At 37.3% G+C, this 27,594-nt stretch overlaps 1 protein-coding gene across 4 annotated transcripts in view; it reads left to right on the top strand.

Annotated features, from left to right (window-relative positions):
- The window catches only part of PARD3B (par-3 family cell polarity regulator beta), a 997,354-nt gene that overhangs the window by 378,240 nt on the left and 591,520 nt on the right, over positions 1-27,594 (top strand). For all 4 annotated transcript variants that reach the window (XM_077770171.1, XM_077770172.1, XM_077770173.1 and 1 more), the window contains exon 3: positions 26,502-26,673. In XM_077770171.1, coding sequence (XP_077626297.1) covers positions 26,502-26,673 — 172 coding nt within the window. The remainder of the gene's footprint in view (positions 1-26,501; positions 26,674-27,594) is intronic.

The following is a 27,594-nucleotide window of genomic DNA, read 5'->3' as shown; positions in this document are numbered from 1 at the left end:
TTCTCTCTCAAAATAAGTACACTTAAAAAATCACTATTTCAATTTTAAAATTGAGAGAGCAGAGATTTCACTAGTTTAGAAATGTGGCACATTTTAAATGGTAGTATGATGTAGAACCAGGATTTGAACTGAGAATCCTCTGACTATGAGAATTCTGTGAGTATTCTCATTCTTAACCACTAATGTAAACAGTGTAGATTTGCTTTGGTATGTATTTAGTGAATCCAAATGTGTCTAGTGTTAATTATGATTAAATAACTACATGAGGCCTTATCAGAGAAATTGATAAATTACAGTGGTAAATCTTTAAAATTGTCATATGGCCAAACACATAGTTTGATAGATTAAGAAAAGAAGATGAAAAGTACAGAAACATGGAAACACACAGAACTGTCATATCTGAGAAAGACAGACTGTCGGTAAAAATAGCAGCTCAGACGCATTGTGCATCTACAGGGTGATAGGTAGTGGAATAATGTAACATTCACTTGTGAAAATAGTCGAAAGAATTAGATAAGATTTCCTGCATTTTACACATAAGGAAGCAAAGACACACAGTACTTAAGTAACTTGCACAAGGTCACATGAGCTAAATCGCATTGGGGCCTCCAATAATTTTCAGTGTGTAAACAGGAACCACTGAAGTACAAGGATACCAGGACCAACATAGAGAGAAAGGACTCTATTGCCTAACTCCTCACTGAATGTATTTGAAGTTTTATAATGTGCTGTTTTCTCCTCTTTTGATGGCTTCTGCATGCTGACTCTGTTATGTTATAGACATGTATTTTCAGCATAGTTGCCCTTCCCCCACCCATTCAACTGGCCTGCGGATCCTTGATTGGTACTTGACTATGGTTTGTTGGCTCGTTTTGCTAGGAAAATTGCAAACGTGCATTTCTGTTGTCTTTGTTAACTTAATGATGATTTAACCCTTGGTTGTAGATGCTGGTATGTGACTTCATGTCACGTGTTGGGGTACTTCACAAGCCGCTAGCTTCCTAGACTAGATAAGCTTTTTGGTGGCATTGCCCGGGATGCTATTACCAAAAAATTGTGTGAATATTTCTAGAACTTGACTCTTGAAATGTGCCATTGTTTTTCACTTCCTGAAGGTGACTTACTGATTAGTAGGTGTCAGCGTGATGGAAGAAGTTCTCTGGGACCGACGGATTCTTTCTTCTCAGCTGGTTGTACAGGTGCCTCCGATCTAGCTGTTACCTCCTATCAGGGTCTCCTCAGCCTGGTTTGCTGCTTGTCTTTCACCTCTCTCTCTTTTTTTCTTTGCTTTAAGTATACTTACAATATATGGGCAATTTCACACATTTTAAATCCAGAGCCCCCAATAATTAGTTAATAAATCCTAGTTATCCTTAATAATTACAAAATGGAACAGCTTCAGTTTTGAGAGGCCTCTCTTTGGGCAATCTGCTCCATTACAAAGGTAGCTTGGTTAGGAGGTTCAGTGTTGTCAAAATTGGAAAGAGTGGAGAAATTTGTTGTGTAGAGAGAGATGAGTGAGACCCAGTCATTGTGCAAGTCCTGGGCATGCCCTCAAGTTATATAACTGCTGATAGCGTTGCCATCTGCCAGGGAAAGATGAAAATGATGCCTCTTACCTGTTGGTGTCTTGTCTATTTTCTGTTGGGCTGACTAGAAATTTTTAACCAACTTTTTAATTACAACTATTGAACAAGTGGGAAAAAGTCATTCCTCACCTGCACCCCCAACTTGAATGTCACTTTTTGACAAAAAAGTAGTGCATCAGTGCTTTCCCCTGCCCTGAAGGTGAAATCCAAGATCCTGAGGGCAGGAAGGTCCGATCTGCCACCCACACTCAGCCACTTGCTGTACCTTCTCTTCTGCCCTGCATTGCAGCCATGCTGACTTGGTCATTGCCATTCTTCATGCCACAGCCTTTCCTGTTCTGCAGCTTCTGTTCCCTGTGCCTGCCTTCCTCCCCCAGCACACTTGCTTTTCCAGCCACCACCGTCTTTTAGCTCTGGGTACAAATTCTTGACTAATTTCCCCAACTCCTCAGTCCAGTTAATCACTATCATGACGTCTTATACTTCTCCTTTATGGCACTTATACAACTTTATAATGATATTTTTATCACATGCCTCCCCTGTCCACTAGACTAATGCTTCTCAAACATGGCCATGCCTTAAAGTCCTCTCGGGAAGCTCAAAAACATGCCACTGTTCAGATGTCATCCTAGACAAATTAAAACAGAGGTTGCAGCCTGATCCTCAGTGTTTTCCAAACATTCTTCGGATCATTTTCATGTGCAGCCAGGGTTTGGAACTACTGGGCCAGATCATAAGCAATGTAAAGGCAGACATGATGTCTGTTGACCAATGTGTATATCTACTGCCTGCCTAGCACAGTGCCTTGTATTCAAAGAGCCAAATGTATTAATAAGTTAATACATTAATGAGTTAATGTATTAATAAGTTAATACATTAATGAGTTAATGTATTAATAAGGCCCAACCAAATTAATATAACCACCCCCACCCTATTAAGAAAGTAGAAATTGTCTGCTTAATACCTCATTTGAGGGTGATACCAGATTTTTTTCTCCATTAACCAAATAAGATATAAAGGGGGAGATATTTTATTTCCAGGGGGAGGTGGCATTGCCCTTAAGAGGAATTCTTGAACTGTAGAGTAGACACCCAGAGGCTAGTGGTGAAATTTGGGACAGTGTATTACAGAAGTATTTTATTTAGTGTGTTGATGCTTAAGAAACCAACAAAATAACAGTAATCCGGAGATTATGCTGTAAAAATAAATGTCATGTTCTATTCTGATATTTAAGAATTAACCTTTGTAAAATGTACAGCATTTCAGAAATTAAAATCTACTTTAACAAAATCTCATCAGATCAGTCAGCTGCTAAAATCTGAGGTGAAATATTCTGCATTCTAAGAAAACTTCACCGCTTAAAAAGTTCTAGTCCTTCTATATACATTGTGTAATGCTGTACTTATCATAGTATTGTTAGGAAATGGAAAGAGGGATTATGCCAGTATTCTCTCTCTGCAGTTTAAGTGAGTTTTTTAAATGGTCTTGTATCTTATTACAAGTCATTGATAAATTATTTATTTCTTCAGGGAAACTCCACCTCTTATCAGAAATTTATATTAATCAGAGATGTTTTCTATTATTATCACACATCTATTTCTCAACCGACATGCTTCTTTCAGACCACTGACTGACCCCCAGTATACACAGATCACCGTTATCCATGTGGTTTTCTGCTATCTTCTGACAATAGCACACTTGCTCTTTTACTTTAGAAACAAATTTTTAAATTGAAGTATTATACTTTAAAAAAAAAACAGGAAAGATAAGCTTACATACATCCTTTTAGAAAAATATTCTTAGGAGAGCTTTCCAGCCTCTGTAGAGAGCTGGCTAGGCACGATGAGTGTTTTATATTCATATCATAATATCCTCAGAAGATAATGTAGTGAGATTTATGCTTTGGGGGAAGAGTTCAAAAGTGTTGAGTGACTTGTCTAGGTTAATCACCAAACCCCTTGTAGGACAAAACCTCTGGCTTCTCTCATCTCTCAGCCATGTTTCATGCTCCTCTAAAATATAGTCCCTTATTTCCTTCTTAACAAGTATGGTGATATTCTAGCAGCATGATGGCTATCCCAGAGTTAAATAGTCAAATCCAACAATAGTGACTGTTTCTGGGACGTCCTGGTGTCTCCAGCTTGCAGAGTGACAGTTTTGTGACTGCAAAAATACAGGTGGTTTAATTTTTTTAATAAGGTGACTTGAGAGGTTCCCTCAACCCTCAACTCCACTCAGGTGTTTTGTGTCTAGAATTGATTGTATCATTCATATACATGAATATCTTTACAAAGAAAATTACATTGAAGCAATCCTAAGATACATGGGGAAAGTAAGATACTCCTATTAGAAGATGTTACTACTGCTACTAGAAGGTACTCCTTGGGAGTTTTGGGTACAATTCTCTGGTTGTAGATGTAAGTGGGTGGGACAGTTCCAAGGCTGAGGGTGTGGTCACAGTGGTTTAGAGCATAGCTCGGAAATGCAACACTAGGTCTAAGTTGCTGAGAATGGCCAGTTGATAATCTAGTCACAATAATGCATACTCTGGGAATACTTGCTACATTCAAGGCCTGGGACTTACTTTTGCAGGGCTACTAGTATCAATAGGAGAGTGACCTTGGCCTCAGGCTGCTTATAATTTATTGAGAGCAAAGAGACAAAATATAGCACAAGGAAGAGTGCAAGAGCTATAAAAGATGTGCTACTAACGAATTAATCATCTCAAAGTTAGTTGATTGAGTAGCAGATGTTCTGTGTCATATGTGCTATTCAATTAACATGGAAGAGTTAGAAACTAATGTGTCAGTCACTAATAAACCTTGGGGTTTGTTTCGTATTTATTTCCATATGCTTAAGTTAGCCATGGCATTTTGTTTTATATAATAACCTTGAGAGCTATAGACAATGTTCTCTTTAATAGGAATTAATAATAAAAGTCATCAAGACTTATAAATGAAAAAATACTTGAATATCATCATATACTTCAAAGAACACAAAATACTTTTAAAGCTTATTCCATAGCTAACCATAGATCAAACCACTCTGTTTTGATGATTTCTAACACTGTAATCTGTTAGGATGGTAATTAATGCCCTGAAAACATATTTAACAACACGATTATCAGTGACACGAAAGAGTTAATGCACAAAGAGCTGGTGAAATTTTGTTTTGTTTTCCCCTCTTAGACTTCCTAGCAGGATAAGATTTATTACTGCTGTACCTTTCCTATGGAAATCAGGTTTTCTAAATGGGTAAATTAAAGCTTATTGTAAATTGCTCAAGGTAATATTGGAGTCCTTTGTGCTGCAGGGTTTCCAACGTGGGTCTTTTAACCTTTGGTTCCATTTAAAGGAAATTTTCCTGAAAGATTTATTCTCCCTTCAATGACATTTTTAGATGGTGTACATGATGAGCAGAGAGTGCTAAGTGTTGAAGAAATAATTTGCGTTTCTTTATAAACTGAATTTCATCGGGTTTTTTAGAGCTCTTATGTAACACCCTGAGTTATATATATATTTTAAAAATTCTATCCTTGTACATATTCTAAATGTCAAATGTAACTACTTGAGTGTGTGGTCTACAAGGAAGTGCAGACTTTGAATTTAACCATTTTTCAGTACATATCTTTAAGTTTTATATAATATTGATTCTGGGAATGTTTCGCTATGAAGGTTTTAAAATTATCATTTCAGGCAGTATTTGAATATGTGAAAAAATTAGGTTCTAGTTATTCAGTGATTACTACTTTATACAACTGTACTATGTCTGATTTTTAATATGTAAATTGATTTTTTATAAGATATAATAAAGCACAGTATGTGTTACAAACCAATTGCTAGAATGAATGACTAGGGCTAAAGGATTTTTTTGTTGTCAGTTACCATTAAAATGGTCTGTCTCTGGAAATGTGACTTTTTACTTTCCCTGTTTTTATAGTAACGCTGCATTAAGATGTCAGGTCAAAATATTTTTTTCCTTTCTCTCTCTGTTTTGATATTTCATTTGAGAACCAATATTTCAAAAAATGTAGTGATTTAGTACAAATTCCTTAGTTCCAGTCAGATAAATAAACCTTACCAGATTCTGTGAACTGATTTATTGATGGGACTCTGAGGGATCACAAGCCTTTTTTGAGAACATTTGAAACATTTCTGAATTCTGAATTTTATTGAAGTTGTTCCCAAGAGAGGAACAGAATGGGAGAAAAATCCTCTTTTCTTTTTATACATTTGGATATCTTAAAAGAGCTTAAACTTTTCTCAAGGAGTAATATTTTTAAAAATACACAAAACGAAATAAAACAAAACAAAAAAACAAAAACAAAGTTAGGATAAATGATAAAACAAACACTGAACCGATCACCAGTGAGTACTAATGGAAATCATCTAATCTGTGCTCACTTTTCTATGGCACACGTATTTGAAATACGCTGAAGATATACAAACTTCTTTTTATACAGTGATTTCGACTTCTTTGCAATCTAAGTTTATGTTTTTTAAAAAATGTGTGTAAATATACCTCTTTTCAGATTTTCTTTGACTTCTCTTGTCTCTCTTTTTAATAAACACATTTGTTTGTAAATGATCGTAGATCCAAACAACTTCTCTCTGCTTATCTCAAACCCAAGCATTTTCTCTTCTGAAAGGAAAGTGACTTTAAAGACACCATAGGCCAGGTGGATCTTCCTGTGACCTATGATGGGAAACGTACTGGTTAGAAGTAGGCTGACTGCCACACAGGAGAAACCAAGATCCCACCCTGAGCCCTTTATTGCACCTTCTTCCTATGGAACTCTCGGTGGTACTAAAGTAAACCATGGAAGCTGATTTAGTGTCCTTTCCCTAGGGCGACCCTCTGGCCTAGTGTTACCTCTTACCTGGGGCTTTTATGTGCCACCTTTAGAGATTCTAAGACTGCTCATAATGGACAAAAAGGGTCTGTGCCATGAGAAGGCAAGCGGTAAGTTTCTTTGAGCTGCCCGTTTGGAATTTATTTTACAAGACTCCATATTAATAGAAGTATTTGAGGTTCAAATACGGTGAATGCGAGACTATTTTTGGTAAGTAGAGAGACCTCCATCTTGTTCGAGAGAATACTGAGCTCTCCATTGCTATCACTGTGCTGTCCTTCCTGTCTATCATTGGGAAACAATGATGGCTGAAGTGACAGAATTAAATATAATGCCAGCCATTATGATTTCAGAGGAAAAACATAAAAAAATAAAGCTGAAAAGTAAAATGATAAAGAGAACTTTAAAAAGAATGTGAGCAAAAAGCTCATAAAAATAGAAAAGGTTAGACATTCAACATTTTATCACCTAAAGGAATGAAGCTAAGAACCAGGCAAATGCTGTATAAACAAGATCAACAATTGATGTAAATTCAAAATGAAATACAGTAAAATGAGCAACAACAAAGTAAAGCCAACTGACTTTAAAAAAAAATTAATGTTTTATTTATTTTTGAGAGAGAGAGAGAGAGAGAGAGAGACAGTGTGAGCAGGGGAGGGTCAGAGAGAGAGGGAGATACAGAATCTGAAGCAGGCTCCAGGCTCTGAGCTAGCTGTCAGCACAGAGCCCGACGCCGGGCTTGAACACACGAACCATATCATGACCTGAGCTGAAGTTGGCTGCTTAACCAACTGAGCCACCCAGACGCCCCACCAACTGAATGTTTTAAAGTTAGCCTAGTAGATGGGGGAAAATGAGGAAGGTGGGTTGCCTTCTTAAAGTGGTCCCCTGTAGTGAGGCAGCTCCAGTGACTCAGAGCTCTGGGGAGACCTTTCAGGGCAGAGAGAGCGCTGCACCTTGGCTAAGACATGACTCTTTGGGGCTTCCTGTCGGTGGCTTCTGTCCCCTAGCTCTCTCTGGGCCACCTGAGAGGACAGGGAGGTGCGCCCTTCAGTAAATAGCAATCCATCAAGCTGCCAGCTTCCGCTTGCTGGCTTCTCACAGGCATGAGAGCTGCCACAACCATCTCCATCCTTTTGTGAGACCCACTCCCTGGGGGAGGACTCTTAACACTTAGTCCTGTGTTCTTCAGGCAGGCGGTCAAGGCAAAGCGCCTAGTCACCGTGTCAGTCTGTAGTCAGCTATTTTATTATTTTATATTTCTAAAATCCAACAGTTTAGTGTTGATATTTCATAATTATTTTTCAAGTAAAAACAATGGTGAGCTTTCTAAACTTAGAGAGGCTTTATTTGGAAAAGCTCTGCTTTTTCAGTTGCTGATAGAATGATTTTGTTGTCCTCGTACCCGGAATCACTAATTAAGACTACCTACCGGTCTTCACTCCTTTTTCCTCCACACCCACCCACACACACACCCTCTCTAGCTCATGCCCACAGCCCATATAGAGTAACTCTTCGGTTGCATATGTCAGATAACTCAAATTTCAATTCCTGAACTGCGTATTTTAATCTTCTAGTGGGAGTGTGTGAGGGTTGGGGCAACAGAGATGAGCACACAATGTACCACTTTCATGGAGTGTATCTGTTTGCATCTAATCTTATTCCCCAGATGATTTAAGGTGGCCTTCTTCATAGTATGGTTAGGACTGGAGGTCTAAGAAGCATGAACACACATTACAAGTCATAAAACCTAGGGCACATTTTAGGAAACATATCTGTGAGCCCCGACATTCGAGGTCCTTCAGTTTCTGTGTCTAACTTTTCAGTTCAGCCTTATTTCTTCTAGTTCTTCTCCTGTCAGCTTCCAGAGACCTGCCCTCCAAACACCTCAAACTAAGTGCTTGGCATTTTGCAAACAGTGAATTTGCAGTGTCCTGTCCTGCACCTTTCTGAGTGCTGTACCTTGTTCTTTGAAGGGCTTCCCAAACTTGCTGTCCTATGCAGTCATGTTAATGAAGGCCCAGCTGAAATGTCATCTCCCCTCTATAGCGTCTTTAACAGCTTCCCTGCAAACATCCACAGAATATATCTTCCCCTTTCTTCCTGACATGGCATTTTGCTCCTTCAGCCATTTTGTCGCATGTCACAGTGTTCATATTGATTTTCATATTTATCTTCCCTTCCTACTACTAAATCAATAGGTTCTCAAGATGGGGTGCTGTATCCTGAGTTTTTAACACAGTGCTTGGTATGTTAAAAGTACTCAAAAAAGGTTCCTTGGTTGTAAGAGTTGAAGCACTTCACTAAGATTCCCATTTTGGACTACTGAACCTTGGCCTTTCCCAGTTCACTGAGGCACAGTTAAGGCTTCAATGAATACTGCGCTTTGCTGCTTTTAAGTGTTGCTCTCTTCCATTTTAGGTCAGCTTTCCCAGTTTCAAATCTATGAAGTCTTCCATTTCTTCCAGCTTTTTTTTTCTCTGTTAGTTAACTCTAGCCTGGAGATTCCATAAGTGAGCATCTTAAAAGATGTACATAATTGTTAGAAACACTAAGAAGACATTATTGCTTATGGGTCTCAGACTTTGTTCTAAAGCATTGATTTTGCCAGTTGTTTGACTTCTGAGAAAGGAGGCTGTGTTAAGATTTTCCAGAGGAAAACCAGCAGGATGTATATACATGTGTCTCTGTGTACATATATACACATAGATGGAAATTTAATTATAAGGAATTGGTTTATGTGATTATGGAGGCTGAGCAGCAAGCTGTAGACGTAGGAGAGCCAATGGGTAGTTCCAGTTCATGTTTGAAGGCTTAAGAACAGGAGAGCCAATGGTATAAATTCTAGTATGAAAGCTGGCAATCTTGAGACCCAAAGAGAACAGGTGTTTTGGTCTGAGTCTGAAGGTCAGGGAAGACCAATGTCCAAGCCCAGACAGACAGGAAAGGGGAATTCTTTCTTACTTAGTCTTGGTATTCTACTCAGAATTTCAGTGGATTGAATGAGATCCATACAGGAAGACAATCTCTTTTAATCAATCTACTGATTTTAATGCTAATGTCATCCAGAAACAACCTTATAGACACAACCAGAAATAATGTTTAACCAAATATCTGGGCACTCCATGGCCCTGTCAAGCTGACCCATACAGTTAGTTATTACAGAGGAAGTGTTCTGTGTTTTGCCATTGATGCCAACCAGTTGACTTAAAAAAGGAATTCTGTGTATAAAAAGCATCACTTATTTTGCAGATTATAATGAATGTAGTCTTTGGAAGAAGATTGAAGTGTAGTCTCATTTGATAGCTGCATTTTAATCAGAGAAGAAGTATAGAGTGAAAAGAACTCTATATATTTTAGTCATAGGATAAAAGTTTCAAATTAAATTATTTTAGGAGCTAGGCAAATTAGTAAATAAGTATGTTGAGTGTATGCCAGTCCAGAATGGTAGGAAATTTGATGAATAGAAGAACTCAGTAACTGACATAAAAGTATGCAAAAAAACTTTTTAAGTTGTAAGTTAAAGTTAGGTGTTGGCTCTATCCTTTCCCTCATTTAGCTGTTAGCTAGCTACAGGATTATAGAAATTCATTTAATTTTTCCAGAACTCAGTTATTTTATTAGAATATATGGCTAATCTTAGAATCTCAAGATTCTTTCCATGTGTTTCACCTGCCAGTTACTTTGAGAAGTTAGGAAATACCCTTTCCTGATTGGAAGAGAGCTAACATACATTCCAAAGAAAAGTGTCTTGTCATCCTCTGAAGCAACATAGACTGCTTTCCGGTGATGTCATAATGAATATGACTATTGTTTTGTAAAAAATCAAGAGCAAAAATATCCTAATCATATTTTTGCATTAAAAACTAATCATATTTTTAATAAAAAACATGTTTCATGATGTATGATCAAATTTCTTTTTTTCCCCTCAAATTTCATGATAATTAGGTAGCAAGTCCCCACAGGCATTGCCAAATCTATATCTTACTTTATGCGTGCAGGCTTTCTAAAGCTTGAGGAATGCTTTCTATTGTAAAATAGGATAAGTTTCAATACATATGTGTTGGTGTGTGTTGATTTTTCTTGTTCAAAGTCTTTTCATATAGTCCTGAAGCCTTCAAACTATAATTTAAAGCAAGACAGCCTCTGTGGATTTATGGAGTCATTTTCCCTTTGGCGAAAACCCTCTATGGTCACAGACCACTAGATTTAAAAAGGCAGCTGAACCCGTCCAAAGACCAACATAAATTTTCAGAGGTAGAGAAAATGGTGCCTGCTTATTAAATTAGTGAGAATATAGTATTTGGCACCTCCAAATAAATGATGTTTTTCCCTTTTAAGTTAGAAGCAAGACAGTTAGAGATGTGTGATATTTGACTCACATTTGTCACGTTTAGCTACACTCATTGAGAATAATTTGCATGTTACATGGTGAGCTTACTTTAGACTTCCGTCTGGATTTGTCTAGATAAATGGGTTCACCTTTGCCAAAAAGCTCCCAGTTATGAACACATTTATTTTTATTTTAATTTTTAAAAATGTTTATTTCCGAGAGAGAGAGAAAGAGAAAGCGTGAGCAGGGAAGTTCAGAGAGAAAGAGAGGGAGACACAGAATCTGAAGCAGGCTCCAGGCTCTGAGCTGTCACCACAGAGCCCGATGTGGGGCTCAAACCCACGAACCCTGAGATTGTGACCTGAGCCGAAGTAGGAGGCTTAACCGACTGAGCCACCCAGATGCCCCTATGAACACATTTAAAACAATTTTCCCCCAACATACAGAGAGTGAGCATGAGCATTAAAAAAAGAAGAAAAAAAGTCATGTTATTTCACCAGAGTCTTCTCCAGTACTCCCAGTATTGACCTTCTGGGGTTTTCTAGTACAATGGCAGGTGTTCCCCATTGGTTGCCTTCATCTACTTTCCATTTGTCCTCTTGTTTCATAGAAATTATTAATTTTAGTCCAATATACACAGGGCTTTTTCTTTTGGTGATTCATTATTGGAAACCATTTTCACTGACTTCGAGGGCTTTGGGAAGAAAACATGTTTATCCTTGACAGATCTTGGTATTTTTCCATGTCTCACAGGAACCTTTCCAAGTCTTTTTTTCTATAAAAACAAAATAAATTATAAGCACGGAGACTTTCTAAACCAAAGTTGATTAACTGTACAGGCTTTCTAGAGTAGCGTCTGAGAAAATGCTGCTCAGCGTTTCCAGTCATGACACTGTGTGAAAGGCAGTCACCTTCACTCCCATTTAACCCAAAGCTGCTATTATGAAATGCACTTTTTGATAACTCTTTATATTTGGAGTTACATTATATTTCTATAGAAATGGGAATTACTTCTCCTAATCCTGATATCAATACATCATGGGTAGAAGCTAGGTACAAAATGTCAGATGGATATTATGCTCTAATTAGTGTCTTTCCCCCACCCCATCAGCTTTTCTTTTAATTTTTCATTTGATGCTTATCACATAACATGGTGAAATACCTTCTAATAACATTATATATCTTTTTATTTAATGACTATATATAGTCTGTTGAAGAAAATGTCCACATTTTTGGATGTTAGTCTATTTAAGTATTATAAATTAAGGCTATCTTATTAGTCATATATTCAGTCCAATATTGTTCTGGGCTTGGAATTACTTGGTCTCTTTAAACCGACTTTGCACATTTCTAGTTAAAGAATACTAAGGTATATTCTTAAATACAATCTCTAGATAGTAGATATTATTCAGGATGCAAATTGAGTTTGGTCTTAAAGGCTGAATAGGACTTTTGATCAATAATAAAAATAATGTGGGGTGCCTGGGTGACTCAGTCAGTTAAGCATCTGTCTCTTGATTTCAGCTTAGGTTATGATCTCAGAGTTGTGAGATGGAGCCCTGTATTGGGCTCTGCGCTGGATGTGAAGCCTGCTTAAGATTCTCTTTCTCTCTCACCCTCTTTCCCTCCCCCACTCACTCATAGGAGTGTCCCTCTTTCTCCCTCTTTCTTTTTCTCTCAAAAATAATTAATCATGATGATAACTATAATAATAGCTAGAGGCTAGCATTAAAGAACCACCATTTTTATGGTTGGGCACCCTTAAGTTATATCTCATATAATATAGCAACTCAAAAGGAAGGAATAGAATAATAAGGAGGTGCTGAAGTTTGGCTTCTCATTCTGATTTTATCATTTAATCATTCAATATCCATGTAAACAGTCTAACCCCTCAGTGCCTCTTAGTGTCTTGGAGCTATTGATGGTTACTACCTCTAGGAGTGGTATGAGAAAGAAGTGAGATAATACAGCCTGATATTATGTGTTTAAACATGGTAAATACTCAGTGAATGTTAGCTGCTATTCTTTTCATACATAGATGAAGACAATGATTAAGTCTTCGAGAAGCTAAGTAACTTCCCTGTGTTTAAAGAAGGGTTTTGAGGCGGTTTTGAACTTTGGCTGGCTTCAGACTCTATGTTCCCTGCTACTAAGGATTCTAGGAAAGGAAAGAATAATTGCAGATGCAGAAGCTTTAGTGTGGTATTGGTTGAGGGGGAGGAAAGCAGGGAAGAGCATAGATGAGTGAGTACAGGAACAAGAGGCTGGATTTGGCCTCAGGCTACTGGTGGAAGGCCTTGTAAGGCCTTGGATAGAAACACATGTTATCCTAGACAAGTAGGAATCAAGAGAAAATAACCTATTCTACAATTATTTTGCATTATCCATTTTTACTGAATAAATTTGGCATGTAACATTGTGTAAATTTAAGGTGTACAGTGTGTTACTTTGACACACTTCTGTGTTGTAATATGATTACTGTTGTAGCAGTATTTATCCTATTACATAATTATAGTATTCTTTTGCATTTAAGTGAAAGAAAAAAACTCCCAGCATTTCCTGTTGATTTAAGCTGTCTTCTAAGCCAGTACTCTTTTCAGTGAATAAACGTAAGGCACAAGTTCAAATTGTAGAGTCCTCAAAGATTAAGGATTTACAGAAGTGATCTCCCTATATACCATATATGTGAAACATTTTTTTTTTTTTCTACCATGATACAGGGTCTAAGCACTGAAGGTCCATAAACTATGTCTTCTCCCTGGTGTGGATTGATTTGACTCAAGGATTCTGATTTCAACTAATAAAGTTCAGCAGGACCATAAGCACATGAGGAACATCTGCAAAGGGACTGGATATTGCATATCTGCTAGCCAACGTATCTTCTCCCTGTTGAGAGATTGATGTGGGAAGTCAAAACGCAGTCAGATTACTTGGGGAACATGAAACCAGAATACATTTAGAAAGTCACAGGATTCAAGCAGGGCCAGCTTCATGGGCATGTGACCTGTACAGTTGCTCAGGACACCACGCTCACTAGAGTCTCTTGTTTGGTTCAGTACTCTGCTATCATCATCTTCCAGTTCTTAAGTTTTGAGCAAGAGCTCTACATTTTCATTTGCACTGGGGCTCAGAAATTGTGTACCTGGCCCTAGGCTGGTGAGTTTAATGGTATTTCACTGTAATCCCCAGACGTCATTCATTTCACACTAAGGATATATCCCTATAATTGGGCTGCAGGTTTGTTCATTAATGCAGAAGGTCCCTTCAACTGGATAAGACTTAGAGAGGCATGGCTAGCATGTTCATCACTGACACCAATTTCCCGACTTTTATTACTGTCTTATTGACATACCACTTCTTTAGGCTGTTTATATAGTGAATTAAGTGTCCTGGGTGTATTTCTTTGAGTTGATTTTGTGTATTTACAAACAGACCAATACATATTTATTTACTAGATTACCCCTCTGAAAGAAATGATGTTTCCTGATTCTTTAAGAAGTGCCCCATATGTTACTTACATGTTGTGGATGAACTAAATGTCAATAAATCTGAAATTTTTGTGGAAGAGCAGATTGGAGGATGGAATATAAGCAAAAGGATTTTGGTAAGATAGATAAATGTGGCTAGAAACCTCACAGTCATTAGGACAATAGGCTGGCTGAAAACCATGTTGTTAAATACATGAAAAGTCTTAGGTGAGAGTTAAGGACACACATACAGTTTTTACCCATAACTCTCAGTAGTTGGGCCCTTTCTAGAGTTTTTAATCCTTGGCAATATGAGGAGCAGGGAGAGTTTACAAGACGAGATCGGGCGCCTTCAGGGTGGTGTGGCTGTAGACAAGAGAGTTTACAAGAAAGAACAAACATGATCAATGATGGGACAGGAGGAGATATAGAGGAAATACTAAAAAATAACACTAAAAATTTGTCTTGTGTGGGGGACAAAAAAATAGGGGAATGTGAAAGTCTTCAACCACTTGCAAGTTTTTAGAAACAAATCATTTGACCATATTTTTTCCATTTTAATAATGGATTGACTGTGTGGAATTTCAGCATAAAGAATCTGCAGAAAATAATGAGTTAGACACTTGGATTGTGAAATCAGTGAAATATTAGTATCTTATTTGTGATTGCTTTATTGTGGTAGCTTTATCCATCTGCGTTTGCTTAGAATAGGAGTGTTTGATTTAAAAACCAAGTGCCTATCAATCAAGACACTTCCCATCTGCTCTGTCTTATGGGACTATCAAAGTAGTAAATTAAATGAAACCAACATTGTTTTACTACTTGCCCATCATAAAGTATTACTGGTTCCAGGTGAGTACCTATTTACAAGGGACCTTTGAAGATTTAATAGAGGGTTTTAAATGACTGGAATACCATGCAATGAAAGTTTTTACATCATAAACAAAAATGAAAGGTAAACTGTCAAACATTTTACACAGATTAAAAAAAAAGACAATATCCTTAAAATAAAAAGATTTTTTTTTTAATACATACAAGCAAAATGGAACAGAAGGGGAAAGGGTATGAGCAGACCATCCACTGAAGAAATAAAAATGGCTTATAGACTTATTTTCAACATCACTAGTAATCAAATAACTTTTAAACAGGACAATATAATATTATCTGCAAAGTTGGTGATGATTGAAAAAATGATACTACTTTGCATAGGTAGCCTTCATTTTCATGTGTTCTGAATGGCAGAATGGCTAAATTATTTATATGACTTATTATGTTAGGAAATATTATTCAGGCATGAGTTTTCTTCATTTTTTTTTTTTGTAGCTGAAAATTAGAGAAAACTGCATACAGGAAATCCTAAGTGAAAGTATCAGAAAATTGTGTCATGCAGTAATGGTTCAAGCAGTGTTGAGATATATATGTACATCCATAGAAGAGAAGGTCGGACAAAAAACACCAACATGGTAACAGTTTTCTGGAATTTTAGATGATCTTATATGTAGTCCTTTCTGTTGTGTGTTTTCACAACTAATGAAATCCTTTTGAAGTTTGAAGTTTTCTTTCCCCTGGGAGACATTGCGGTGCCTACATCTTCTTGCGTAAACACTGTTGTTGTTGTTGTTGTTGTTGTTGTTGTTTTACTTGAGAAACATAAAAGCCTAGAGTAGCAAAGTGCAGAAGTGTCCACTGGGTTTGGGAGTATTAGTGTGAACACTGGCTTTTGAAACCCAAGATTGCTGATGGTCTTAGCAACCTGGGTTTTGGGGTCCAGTCCTAATTTCAAAACTTGTGCTCCATTTTTTTGACCATAAGTATTCTCAGGGTGTTTCATTTTTTAAAATTTAGAAACACATCGTAGTTCTTATCAGAAGAATCTGTTCTAAATGCTTTAGGAAGAAGGCTTTTTGCGCAAAACATTCAAATTTGCAACTGATTCTGAAGACACTCTTTGTACAATTAGAGGCAAGGCCTGAACTGCAAGTACTCCTGGAAGGGGTGATACCCCTCCTGCGATTGTGAGCAAGGAGCAAGGACCCCAGGCTTCTTGCCTTCAGGCCCCAATTAGCGAGGCATCATTCCATGTGAGTTTAATATGCCCACAATCATAATTACAAATCTTGACATTTAGATACTCCCAAAGTCAACACCCATCCCAGCAGGGTTAGTCACATTATCACTAGTTAAGGAGATGTAGAGCAATTAGAAGCTAAAGGAAAAGGTTAGCTTTACCACTCAGACGGAAGGAGTTCAGTAGCTAACCCACCTGCAATTGCAGTGTTAATTTTTTCAAATATCGGCTTCAAAGCCTTGTCACCCATGACAAGGAAGAGCTGAGTCTAAATTGAATATTTAAGAGAAGTGCTTCCTCATCCCTCAATCAGGCTGCATGCTGACCTTTGCGGAGTCTCCACCGCTTGTTCAGCTGTCATGAAATGCTGGAGAAAGTAGAACGTCATTGGGCCTGTCATGGGGTCAATCAGCCGGTGCTCAGGCCAATTTGCTAAATGTGTCTTTGCTAAAGAGTCTGTTCCCTCACCAGTCTGATGAAATGTAGTGCCAATTAATCACCAGCTAATTTTCAGGGAGTTGAAAACTTCCTTGTATTTGTTGGCCACTCACCACATTGCCTGGCCTTGGGGGACCTCCAGCCTGGAATGTGAGGCTACCTCAGGGATACGTGAAACTGTTGAAACTTGTGTCTTAGGCCACCAAGGTGACAGGCCAGGGGACATCTGCCACAGGCCAGCACTGACCTATTTTAGTTAGAATGCTCTATGTGGCTTGCAACCCCCAAAGACAGTGCCTACAGCTCAAGTGCACGCAGCAGACAGTCTCTTTGAACATTGTAATGATCTGGTAAGATCTCATTGTCTTTTCTATCAAACTTTCAATTCTTTATCTGTCTTTAGAAGGTGGTGACTTTGTCATCATTCTCTGCAGAGGTTTATTTTCTCAGAGCTGTTGTCTTAAAAGCAAAAAGGTCCCTCCCCGCCTTTATTTTTTACCAAATAGACTGTTCTATTTGTAGCCAAGTCTCATGAATTAAAATACTTGTCAAAATAAATGAATAGTATGTTTGTTATATTCATGACTTAAAATCACATTTGATTGCTTACTCATTAATCCACAAAATTAAGCAACACACCCTGGATTGCAGTCATTAGTACAAATAAGGAGTCTTCTTCTAACAGTCAGATGTAGTGGAGAACACAGTATGGTTGCTTGTGTTTGTTTCAAAGCTAAGTATGTTAATGCACACATTAGTTTTATCATTTCAAAAGGTCTCCTCTGGAAGAAGGTCAGGTACATAAATGCAGTCCACCAACAAATGGGATTGGTATCATAATATACTAAGTGGATCTGAGCTGGAACAATTGTAAAATGTAATCTTACACTGAGCCTTAAAGATGACAGAAGCTATTTGTATGTGGTAAGGGAAGTTACCTTTACTCCCAAATGGAGTGTGCGTGGTAAGGGAAGTTACCTTTACTCCCAATTGGATGGAAAATCAAGGACACAGAGAGATGGTATCCACATCCATCCGAATGGCCACATTTGCCCTTTCTCTCAGGTAAAGCAGAGAATGTGAATCATTTCCCCCACTTCCTTCCATGTGGCAAGTACCCACAAAGAGCTGGGAATACAAGGTCAGGTTATACTTGAATGCTGTCATCTGTAATATGGGGATCATGCTGTTTTTCTCATATGTTTTCTTATGAAAATGAAATAGAATATGTAGGGCACTTAGAACAATGCCTAGCACGTACCCGAGGGCTGGGTAATTATTTGTTAAATACATTTTTTTAGTTATGTGGCTCATGGTTTCAAGTAGCTTAGAGTTCAGGTAAATCAAGGTGGTTGTGCTGTGGGACTGGTAATGATAGAGACATGGACAGTGTTGTGGGGACACCATAGAACCCAGTAGAAGACCTTGAACTACATTTTGGAAACTGTGAAAATACATGTAATAAGGAATTTTAACTTGGAGTAAGACTATGCCAGGTTGTATGATGGAAAACCCACTTCAGCAGCAGTGTTGTGAGTAAACAGGAGGCCAGACTAGAAGCCAGGCACAAATTGAGGCCTTTGCAGTGGAGATGTGAGGACCTGGAGAGGCACTGAGACATTTTGTTGTAATGGAATCATCCCTGCAGAGAGAAATTAGCCTTAGATTCCAGTAAGTTACTGCCTTCAAGGATCTGTTGACGTTTCTAAGGATGGCTGTGGCAGTACTGGATCTTGGCCAAGAAATTACCAAAAGGGTGTTTCTGAGAGTGTTAGAGCTTTGATTTAGGGTAGAGAACAGAAGCTGTAGGGAGGTAAGGAGAAAAAAAAAACAAAAACAAAACTGAGTCAATAAAAAAGGACTTGCGTGAATGTTTACAAAATTTAAAGTTATGTATGCTTTGTAATTTACAAAATATTTTTCCATGTGTTATTTTATGTTTTCTAGAGTCAGATATGCTTCCTTCAGAAAATACTCTCTCAAAAGTGCAGGCTAGATGTGTGTGATTTAGTGAAGAATAATTTGAAGAAAAAGCCATTTGTCTGTATGTGCATCCCTGCATTTTAAAACATTATCTTCATTTCCACTAACATATACTCTCACAAGACCTTTAGAGCCCTTGGGATTGGATAAAATTGAGGAACGTCCCATGATATACAGAGTAAATGGCAAGCAAAGCCACTCAGTGAATTGGCACCACTTTTGAGAGTTTCTCAACCAGTTTAACCCAAAGATCTTCCACTTTCTTGTGTGTCTGTTATTTTTAGTATGTGTAATTCAGAGACCATGGAAATTCTATCCCCAACAAAGCATATTGAGTTTTTATAATTTCTGACTTTTGTGTTACCTCAGTATGCTTGAACCTTCTTCCTGCTTCTTTACCTGTTCGCTTTTTCTGTAGCTGCCCTGCAGGGCCCTTTAGGATTAGACCTTGTAGCTACCACCTGATCTCCATGGAGCCCTTTGCCCCACCTCTGCTATGGATGTTCAAGGGCACAGAGGAAAGTGTCTTCAGGCTTTCCTTGTGTATATTGGGTTTCTGTTGGGAAGGTTGTTTCATAAAGGGTGAGTTGTTACTACTCAGGAAAGTGAAGAATGAATGTAACAAAATAAACCCAAGAGACTCTCAAACTTGAGTCAGTGACAGGAAAAATACAGTTCAGTATAAATGTGTTTATTGTATACCTGACTTCTTAGTGAGCTACTGCATAATTAAAGGTAAAGGTAGTTTTGGCCGAAGTATCGATGGTTTTTTAATAGGCATATTTTTTGTTGTTACCAGCAATGTAGGCAGCTGCCTTTTTAAAAAGTGATAAGAGTAAATAGGATTCTTAGTACAGTTGAATAAATTATGTTATTTTCTTTCACATGAAGCTTAAAGCTCTAAAGTTTGTAAAGGTCCCTATTACAGATTTTCAGTTTGGAGAGGAAATGAAAATTGGTTTTATCTCATTTACTGAATGTCGATTGAACTTTCTGAGAATCAGAGCTGTTACATACTTGCTCTGAGGATGCTAGATCTGATGCTTGCATCTGATGAAGATGCAAATGTGAGCATGCTAATTTTAAAAATCTGGATTAAATGCTTTTAGCTAGCTGTCAAAATCCGAGGAAGGAAGATCACCTATTTTCAAACCCTTGTTTAAAGCGGCATAAAATTAACTCACATAGCCCATTGTTATCTAGTTACAAGCAGATATGTATACATTTAAATGAAATTCTGCAGTGTTTCACTCTCTTCCCAAAGGTGATAATGTGTTTTCCTGTACTTGTGAAATTGCTGTAATTTCACAGTCTTAGATTTAATTGTGTTTATTAAGATTTGAGACCAATGATTCCAATTTTATTTTGTAGGATCCTGGTTTTTTCCCTTTGTCTTTTAATTTTACTTGATAGTTATTGGTAATATAGAATATGTATGAAACGGTAAAAATAGCAGTATGTTGTTAAATCCAACAGTTTAACCCAAAGAACTCAATATGGCAAATAAGCTTTTCTTAGTAATACTGAGTGTACTTGACGTGTAATTAAAATAGAGCCACATTTCCTAAGTGTAATTACTAATACAAAAAATTTACTTTTTATAAATTATGTTCTATAGGCATGTGGGTGATTCTTTTTGATTTTCTATGTAGGCTGAAGAGAATAGCATTTGATTATAAAAACTCAGGCTATAAAAGTGACAGAATAGGTTGATAACAGAGCAAACCACATCATGAATATTGAAGGACTCTGCAATAAATACACTTGGTGGCATTTATTATCAAAGTATTTACTTGTCACTGTAGAAACTAAAGGCATCGGTATATGGCTTCAAGCTGCGGTGGAAACAGACAGCACAACCCATGTATTGCTGGGCAGAAGAGTGGTAAAGCATGTCTAAGGGTTGTGTGTTCTTGTGTAATGAAGAGCAAGAAAAAAGAGAAAAACAAAAATTACCTATTTGATGTGTTTGATCTTGGTACTTTCTCTGTTCCTCTGTCAATCCTGTGATGAAGAGATTAAAGAGAAGCAACAAAATAAAAGCAGAATATGGATAAACAAGTCAAGTGGGATTTAGTATGGAAGCCAGAAAATGTTAGCTATGGTAGGAAAAGGAATTAACATTTCACCTTCCATTGTGTACCAGGCTCTGTGCTAAAGTGTTTAGGCATGTTAAGGATATTTTCAAGGAACTAACATTCTGCCTCCACCTGACTCTCTCTCTCTCTCTCTCTCTCTCTCACACACACACACACACACACACACACACACACACGCATGCACACACACCCCTTTATGAGTGATATTGATCATAATAGTCTTACTGTTTAATTATAAAAACAGGTCTGAGTCCTTGAAGAGATATTGATGGTGTGAAATTGCAGAGAACACATGACTCTTTTGATCAAGTCTATCATTCAGGGTTCACAGATGTTGTAAATTATCCAAAGTTCTTCCATTTCCTTTCATCTTTGAATTTTCTGTTGTTGTTGACTTTTTCATTATTTTGACCTGTACAAGGTGAGTATGAGAAAAAGATGGAAATATTCTCTAAAATGAAGTTTTATGGGTGATATTTTTCCTAGAAGAATCCCAATTTCAGATGTTCTTTCCATATGCCTTCAGGGGTGGCCAGGCGATGCTTGCACCTACCAAAGCTAGTGCCTAACCTTTGAACTGGGAGCACTATCAGCATGGACAACTGAGATCTAATTATCTAATATCATTTTACATGCTACATTAGTGTGTTTATTTTAACATGTTTTCCTAAGCCCTATTTAGAAGTTGGGTGTGCTCCTGAGAATTGCACTCCACCTTGACCTCTCACACAGAGGTACAAAACATGTGAGATAAACATTGTACATTCTCCCAGTGCCTGAATCTTATTGGCATAGAGAAAATAGTTTCCTATTAAAACAATCACAGAAAGCTGATAGAATGTGAAATGGAAGATATGAACTTGTGTAAGCTGCATACTTGAATCGTGAGCTTCTGGAATACCATCTCAGGCTACGCCGCTGACCCTGGCTCCCTTTCCATATGCTCTCCACCCCTGGCGTACCACTAGCCCTCCTTCAAAGACCAAATAAGCAGGTTCTCCCTTTAAAATTGAGCCTGAAAAAGAAAGAGAACACACATAATCTCTCTTTTTGGAGCATGATGTGGCAGAAGCAATTTCTCTTCATGTTGCATAGAAAATGAGGAATTTCTCTCACCCCCCCCCCCATAATAACAAAACCTGAACCACAGTAATAATGATGATGACACTTGGAAGATCTTATGGGTATGTATAGGTTGTTTATATGCATTCACTTCTTAAAAAATAATAATTTGAATGTTTTATATAAAAACAAATGAAAAAATCTAGGTGTCATTTATCTTATTGCTTTGTTAGATTTTCAGGTCTGTTCTTGCCTTATTTTTGTCATTTTGTTTCAACAAACATATGTTCAGTGCCTATTGTGTATCCTCACCAACTTAGGCAATGGGGTACAACAAAAAAGACAAAGATCACTGTTTCCTTGGAGCCTATATTCTAGCACAGTGAGATAAAACAGGCAATTAATAAGGCAAATAAAAAATTAAACACTGAGAAGGTGATAAATGCAATAAAGAGAAAAGAAGGGAGGATAGAAATGTTGCAATTAAGATTGTGTGGTCAGCAAAAAGGTTGGCATTTGAGTAAAGATTGGAAGGATAGGGGAACAAACCATGTAGGTGTCTGGGGAAGACTATTTCAGGCACAGAGAGCAGCAAATACAAAGACACTGAGTCAAGGACAAAGAATAAATTATAGATGGATAGAATCTTGAGAGCAAGGGAGAACATACTCAGAACATGCGGTCAGATATGTCCCGAGGAGCCTATGACCAGACAGTCCACTGCAAGGACCTGAGCTTCACTATGACATGGGAAGGGGGCTGATCAAAGGAGAGACATGACCCATCTTGTGTTTTGGTAGGATCATTCTGGCTGCTGTACTGAGAATGGATTGGGAGGTAGCATGGGTAGAAACAAGACTCTACAGGAAATGATCGCAGTAATCCATGGGAGAGATTGTGGTAGCTGGGTCCAAAGTGGTGAGAGTAGAGGTGTGAGAAACAGGTAAACTCTGATTATATTTTGAGATTTTTTTCACAAATTGGATGTGTGTAGGGTGTATGGGAGATGAAGGGAGAGATGTAGGTGATCAACCATATGAGTCTAGAGTTCAAGAAGAAGCTCTGGGATGGGGATTTAAATTTAGAATTTATCAGCATATGCTTACATCTATGCCATGAGACAAATGAAATGCCCACCCCCCCAAAAAAAAAAAAAAAATAAAACCTTAGACATGTTCTCTTTCCCATTTTTAGAGATGAAGAGGAATTAGTAAAAAAGAAATTTAATGGAAGGTCTCAAGAGTTGAAGATGTCCAGGAAGATAAGTGAACAAAATAAGGAAGAGGCATGATGAACTGTGTCCTAAAATCAAGCCAGATAAATGGCTTGGGATTTAGCTATCTAAAGATTGGTTTTGACCTTGATAAGAGTAGTTTCCATGGAGTAGAGGGGCAAGAGCCTGACAAGTGTAGTCTCAGCAAAGAATGGGAGTAAGAGATTGGAAACTGCTCTGTAGATAGATATTTCAGATTTTACTTTTAAGGAAAGTTGAGAAATAGGGTAGTATCTACAGGGTTAAATGAGTCCTGAGAAGGTGTTTTTTTTTTTTTTTTTTTTTTTTTAATCTTTCTGTTGTTCATTTTTATTTTTGCTTGGGGTGGGAAAATGAATAGCATATTTGTGGACCAACCTTCCTGTATATATCTGGGGATGAGATGTCTAAATATTGACAGAGATCTGTGAGGATAGACATTTTGATTGGAAATAATGGCTGTGTGAAGAGTTTGGATTATGGGGTCTTTGGGAAATGTCGGTGTTGCGCTGGGTGACATGAGAATACTGGCATTACAGAAGGAGAACAGAAGGGTTGCTAGAAGATGGATAGGGCAGCAGAAGAGAGAGGTCTCCAAATGAAATATTACCTGTTTGCATTTTGCATAATGTTTAGGTTACTATAGTCCCAAAGATGTCAGTGAAAAATCTTCCACATGCCATAGAAGTTTAGTTTAGGTGAAACCTTAACAACAGAAAAAGCGAAATAGAATTTCTTGTTAATGTCCACTTCTTCTGTCATGTCGGAAATCAGCATGCCTTCTGTCGAGGAACTAGAACCATGATTTATGTTGATTTATGTTAATTAACGAATCTCTGTAACACCATCTGCTGGGAACTCTGTTACTGGATAATGTAAGTGTTCTGATGAAGCAAGTAATCTAACTAATAAGCACCTACAATGTACAATTTAAAGAAATTTTCAGTTTTGAAACAAGTGTGCATATTGTAGATGTTGAAATGCAGACTGCATGGAGAGAGAGTTCCTTATCAGTCAGCACCAATGGAGCCAGAGACTTTGTTTGGAGACCACAGATTCAGGAACTGAACCTCTTCTTTCCAGGAATAGAAACTATTGCATTCATTCATCCATCCGTACATCCATAGTAGACTCTATGAAGATAATTCCTGTCAATTATGGGACTGGGAGACAGACTATGAGATTTGGGAATGCTCCTGTTCTTATTATCATCATCTTTGTGACAGGTCATGTATTGTCTTTTTTCTCCATTCTTTATTGTATTCTTTAGGATATAACATCCTAACAGACAAACCACAAATATTTTACAAGATATCCTCTCTTTTTACAGCTTTCTTTTTGGAAAATGGTCACAGTGTGGTCTGAAACCCTGGGTTAGAAATGAAAAAGACTAGATTCTAGCACTAATTACTATTTTGTCTATCCCTTTGGGAAACAAAACCTCCCAACTGTTATGTTCTCTTATTTGATAAGTAGGTGTACTGTTGTTGTTACATATGCTGAAAACTTGTACAGATAGAATAGTGTGGAAAATAGTAAAGTATCTTAGGGAGGAAAGGTTAATAATAAACACAGATAACAACATATCTTATGAGTTATCAGTTTTAAGACTGTCTATTCTCCAAATTGATACTCAATTTTTTTCTCTTTCCCCCAATATTTAAGGCATACGCATATACTAGCAGTTAAGGATGTAGCAAGAGGGAAAACTAAGGTATTACTCTTCACTAACACAAAATTGGTCATAGAACACACATAATAATCCGCCTCGCCTTGCCGATTTGCAATTAGAATAAATGTTACTAAAATGTGTTAGAACTCACCAATATGCAAAACTGAAATTATAATTATGTCACAAAAACATAACACTTCTAGCACATTTTAAAAACTGATTTTATTTTCCTTTTCAAGATTTAAAATTTTAAACTCTTCACTTTGACCAGATGATTAGAAAGATACAGTTCTACTGATTATTTTTATACTAGAATAATCTTTCGTTATTAATCCATTTAAGTCTTCTTGCAAATCAGTTCATCAGTGCTACCAATTAAAAAATAGAAAATGTATGTACTCAATTTCAAGAATTAAAAATAATGCCTTGGGAGTAGCATTTCTTTCCTGTGGTAAGAGGATTGTTGGATTTTCCAATTAAAGAAGTCTCCATACTGGAAATGAGTAGTCAATTATGAAAATTATTTCTGAATAGTCCATTTGCATATCCCTAATTGTATTCATTTCTTTTGAAAGACTAAACTTGGAATTTATGATGTTTTGATTGATTACCCCTGCATTTGTGTTATTAATACTATTGCCAACAAGGTTCCCCTGTGAATGGGGCTTTCTGTGCCTTTCCTAAATAAATACTTGAATCATAAGTAAGTTTGTTTTATGTAGTGAATGAAAAATATCTAGGCATTTACTAGTAGATTTCAAATTCGCACACACTTCTCTTTCCTGGGTTGACTATAGCATCCTCTCGCTACCTACTGCATACACATTTGGCCTTTTCCACATCACTTGATGACAAGCATGTGAAGTTCTTGTATTGTGGTGCTGTCTGGTGGCCAAAAATACAGTTTGAACAGGGCCGTCCTCCGTTGATACTGCAGTGCTTTGGCAATTATCAGAATATTTTATTATATTTCCCCTTGTGAAAAATGACTTGAAAATGGACAACTAAATGTTTAATATTAGTGACAAGAAACATAGTTCTCCTGTGAAATAAAATTGAGATGAAGATGGTAATAATTTGGTTAAAAGTACTGATGTTTAGTCTCTTTGGAGTTGGCATTCTTTGGACTAAACCAGTCAGCACAGTGTCATGAAGGAAGGGAACAGAATTAAAGGGATGTATAAAAAGGGGATCTCTATGCATACAAAATGAACACATTGTGTGGAAATATACACACGGATTTGTTGTGATTGCGTCTAAAAGGACAGCTGTAATTATGGATCTTATAACATATAAGCTCTTTGAGACTGGACTGTCCTCTTTTATGAAGTAGACCTCAGCTTCTGCATCTTTAACTTTATTTCTGGAGACAGTCTTAAAAATGAAGTCCTTTTAGGAATACTGGTGAAGGTGCCAAGGGGGCGGGGCAGCCATTTCCTCCCTTCAAGAGAGTTAGCCAGACTCGGTTCTTTATTTCAAGAATCGACAAACAATTAATTAATTCCTGGCTACAGTGATTTTAGAATTATTGAGTGGAGAGTTATGGGGCCGTAACATTCAAGTTTGAAGTTTTCAGAGACTATTTTCTTTAAAATCAAATAAAGATCACAATCAGCGAGATACAGTGTTGTGTGAGTGATAATGCGTGTCATGCCAAGTAATTAGTGTTGTTGGATTTGTTTGTAGCTGATTGCTGTGTTTGATGAACAAGAACCACTCCACAAGATTGAGACCCCTGGTGGAAACCCCGCAGGCCCACAGACCCCAGACGCCTTTGAGACGGAAGTGGCTGCCCAGTTGGCTGCATTTAAACCAATTGGTGGGGAGATCGAAGTAACCCCTTCTGCTCTGAGATTAGGTATGTGCATTTTCACTAGTATGTTTTTCACCTCATTGAAATACATCAGCTTGCTGATTATGAGTTGCTTCTACAATATGACTGATCCTCTTAGTATCTTTCTTTAAAATTCTGGTTTGCCTCTTCTTTAAATTATTTTTANAAAGTGGAGTGTTTTTTTTTTTTTTTTTTTTTTGGTGAATTGCAGGTGAATCTGAACTGCATGCTCTTAAAGTATCCTATAGGACAGGCTGGTCTATAAGTGATGAGGTTTTTCTGTAGCCTATGAGGATCACTTAAGAAAATGTCTCTCAGGAGTGTCATTTGGCAAAATCTAAGGGTTATCAAGGAGTTTGGACTAGAAATGAAGGTCACTTTCTGTTTTGCAGCCACCTTCTTTTTTCCCCCAAATTATGTATCTTAAATTTTGGAGGAAACATTTGAAGTTAATTTCTTAATTTTGTCCTACTCCTTTATTCAAGCAAGAACAACCCACCTAGTAATTTTGTTCAGAATTCTTTATTTTTGATTTGAAGGCATTGGGAGGAAAATAAACATTCTTCTACAATTTCAGCGAATTTACATCTCCAAGAGAAATGTCAGTTTTTGGTGATAACTCTTAGAGATAAATTTAGGTCAGTTTCACAGCATGAAGCTTTTGAAAATCCACTAACATTTTGGTACTTAAATTTTCATTCCTATTAAATGTATGCATATGTTTTGAGACTGCTCCAAGCACCTGTTATATAGGTTAATTCTCCAGGTAGAAGAACACAGCCTTTTTCTGTTTTGCAAGGGGAATCTTTTCCTTGCAAAGCAACGTATATGCTTAAAATTGTAAGTCCAGGAGAGTACTAGGGTTTCCCATCTGAAACAAAATGTTTACTGTAAAGTTTATTTTACATACTACAATATTGAACATCCATATTAGGTACTAATTTT

The sequence above is a fragment of the Crocuta crocuta genome, unplaced genomic scaffold (assembly GCF_008692635.1).
Source record: "Crocuta crocuta isolate KB4526 unplaced genomic scaffold, BGI_CrCroc_1.0 scaffold478, whole genome shotgun sequence".
In the NCBI taxonomy this organism is placed as follows: domain Eukaryota; kingdom Metazoa; phylum Chordata; class Mammalia; order Carnivora; family Hyaenidae; genus Crocuta; species Crocuta crocuta.
The sequence above is the reverse complement of the archived record's forward strand: the minus strand, read 5'-3'. Positions and strand labels throughout refer to the sequence as shown.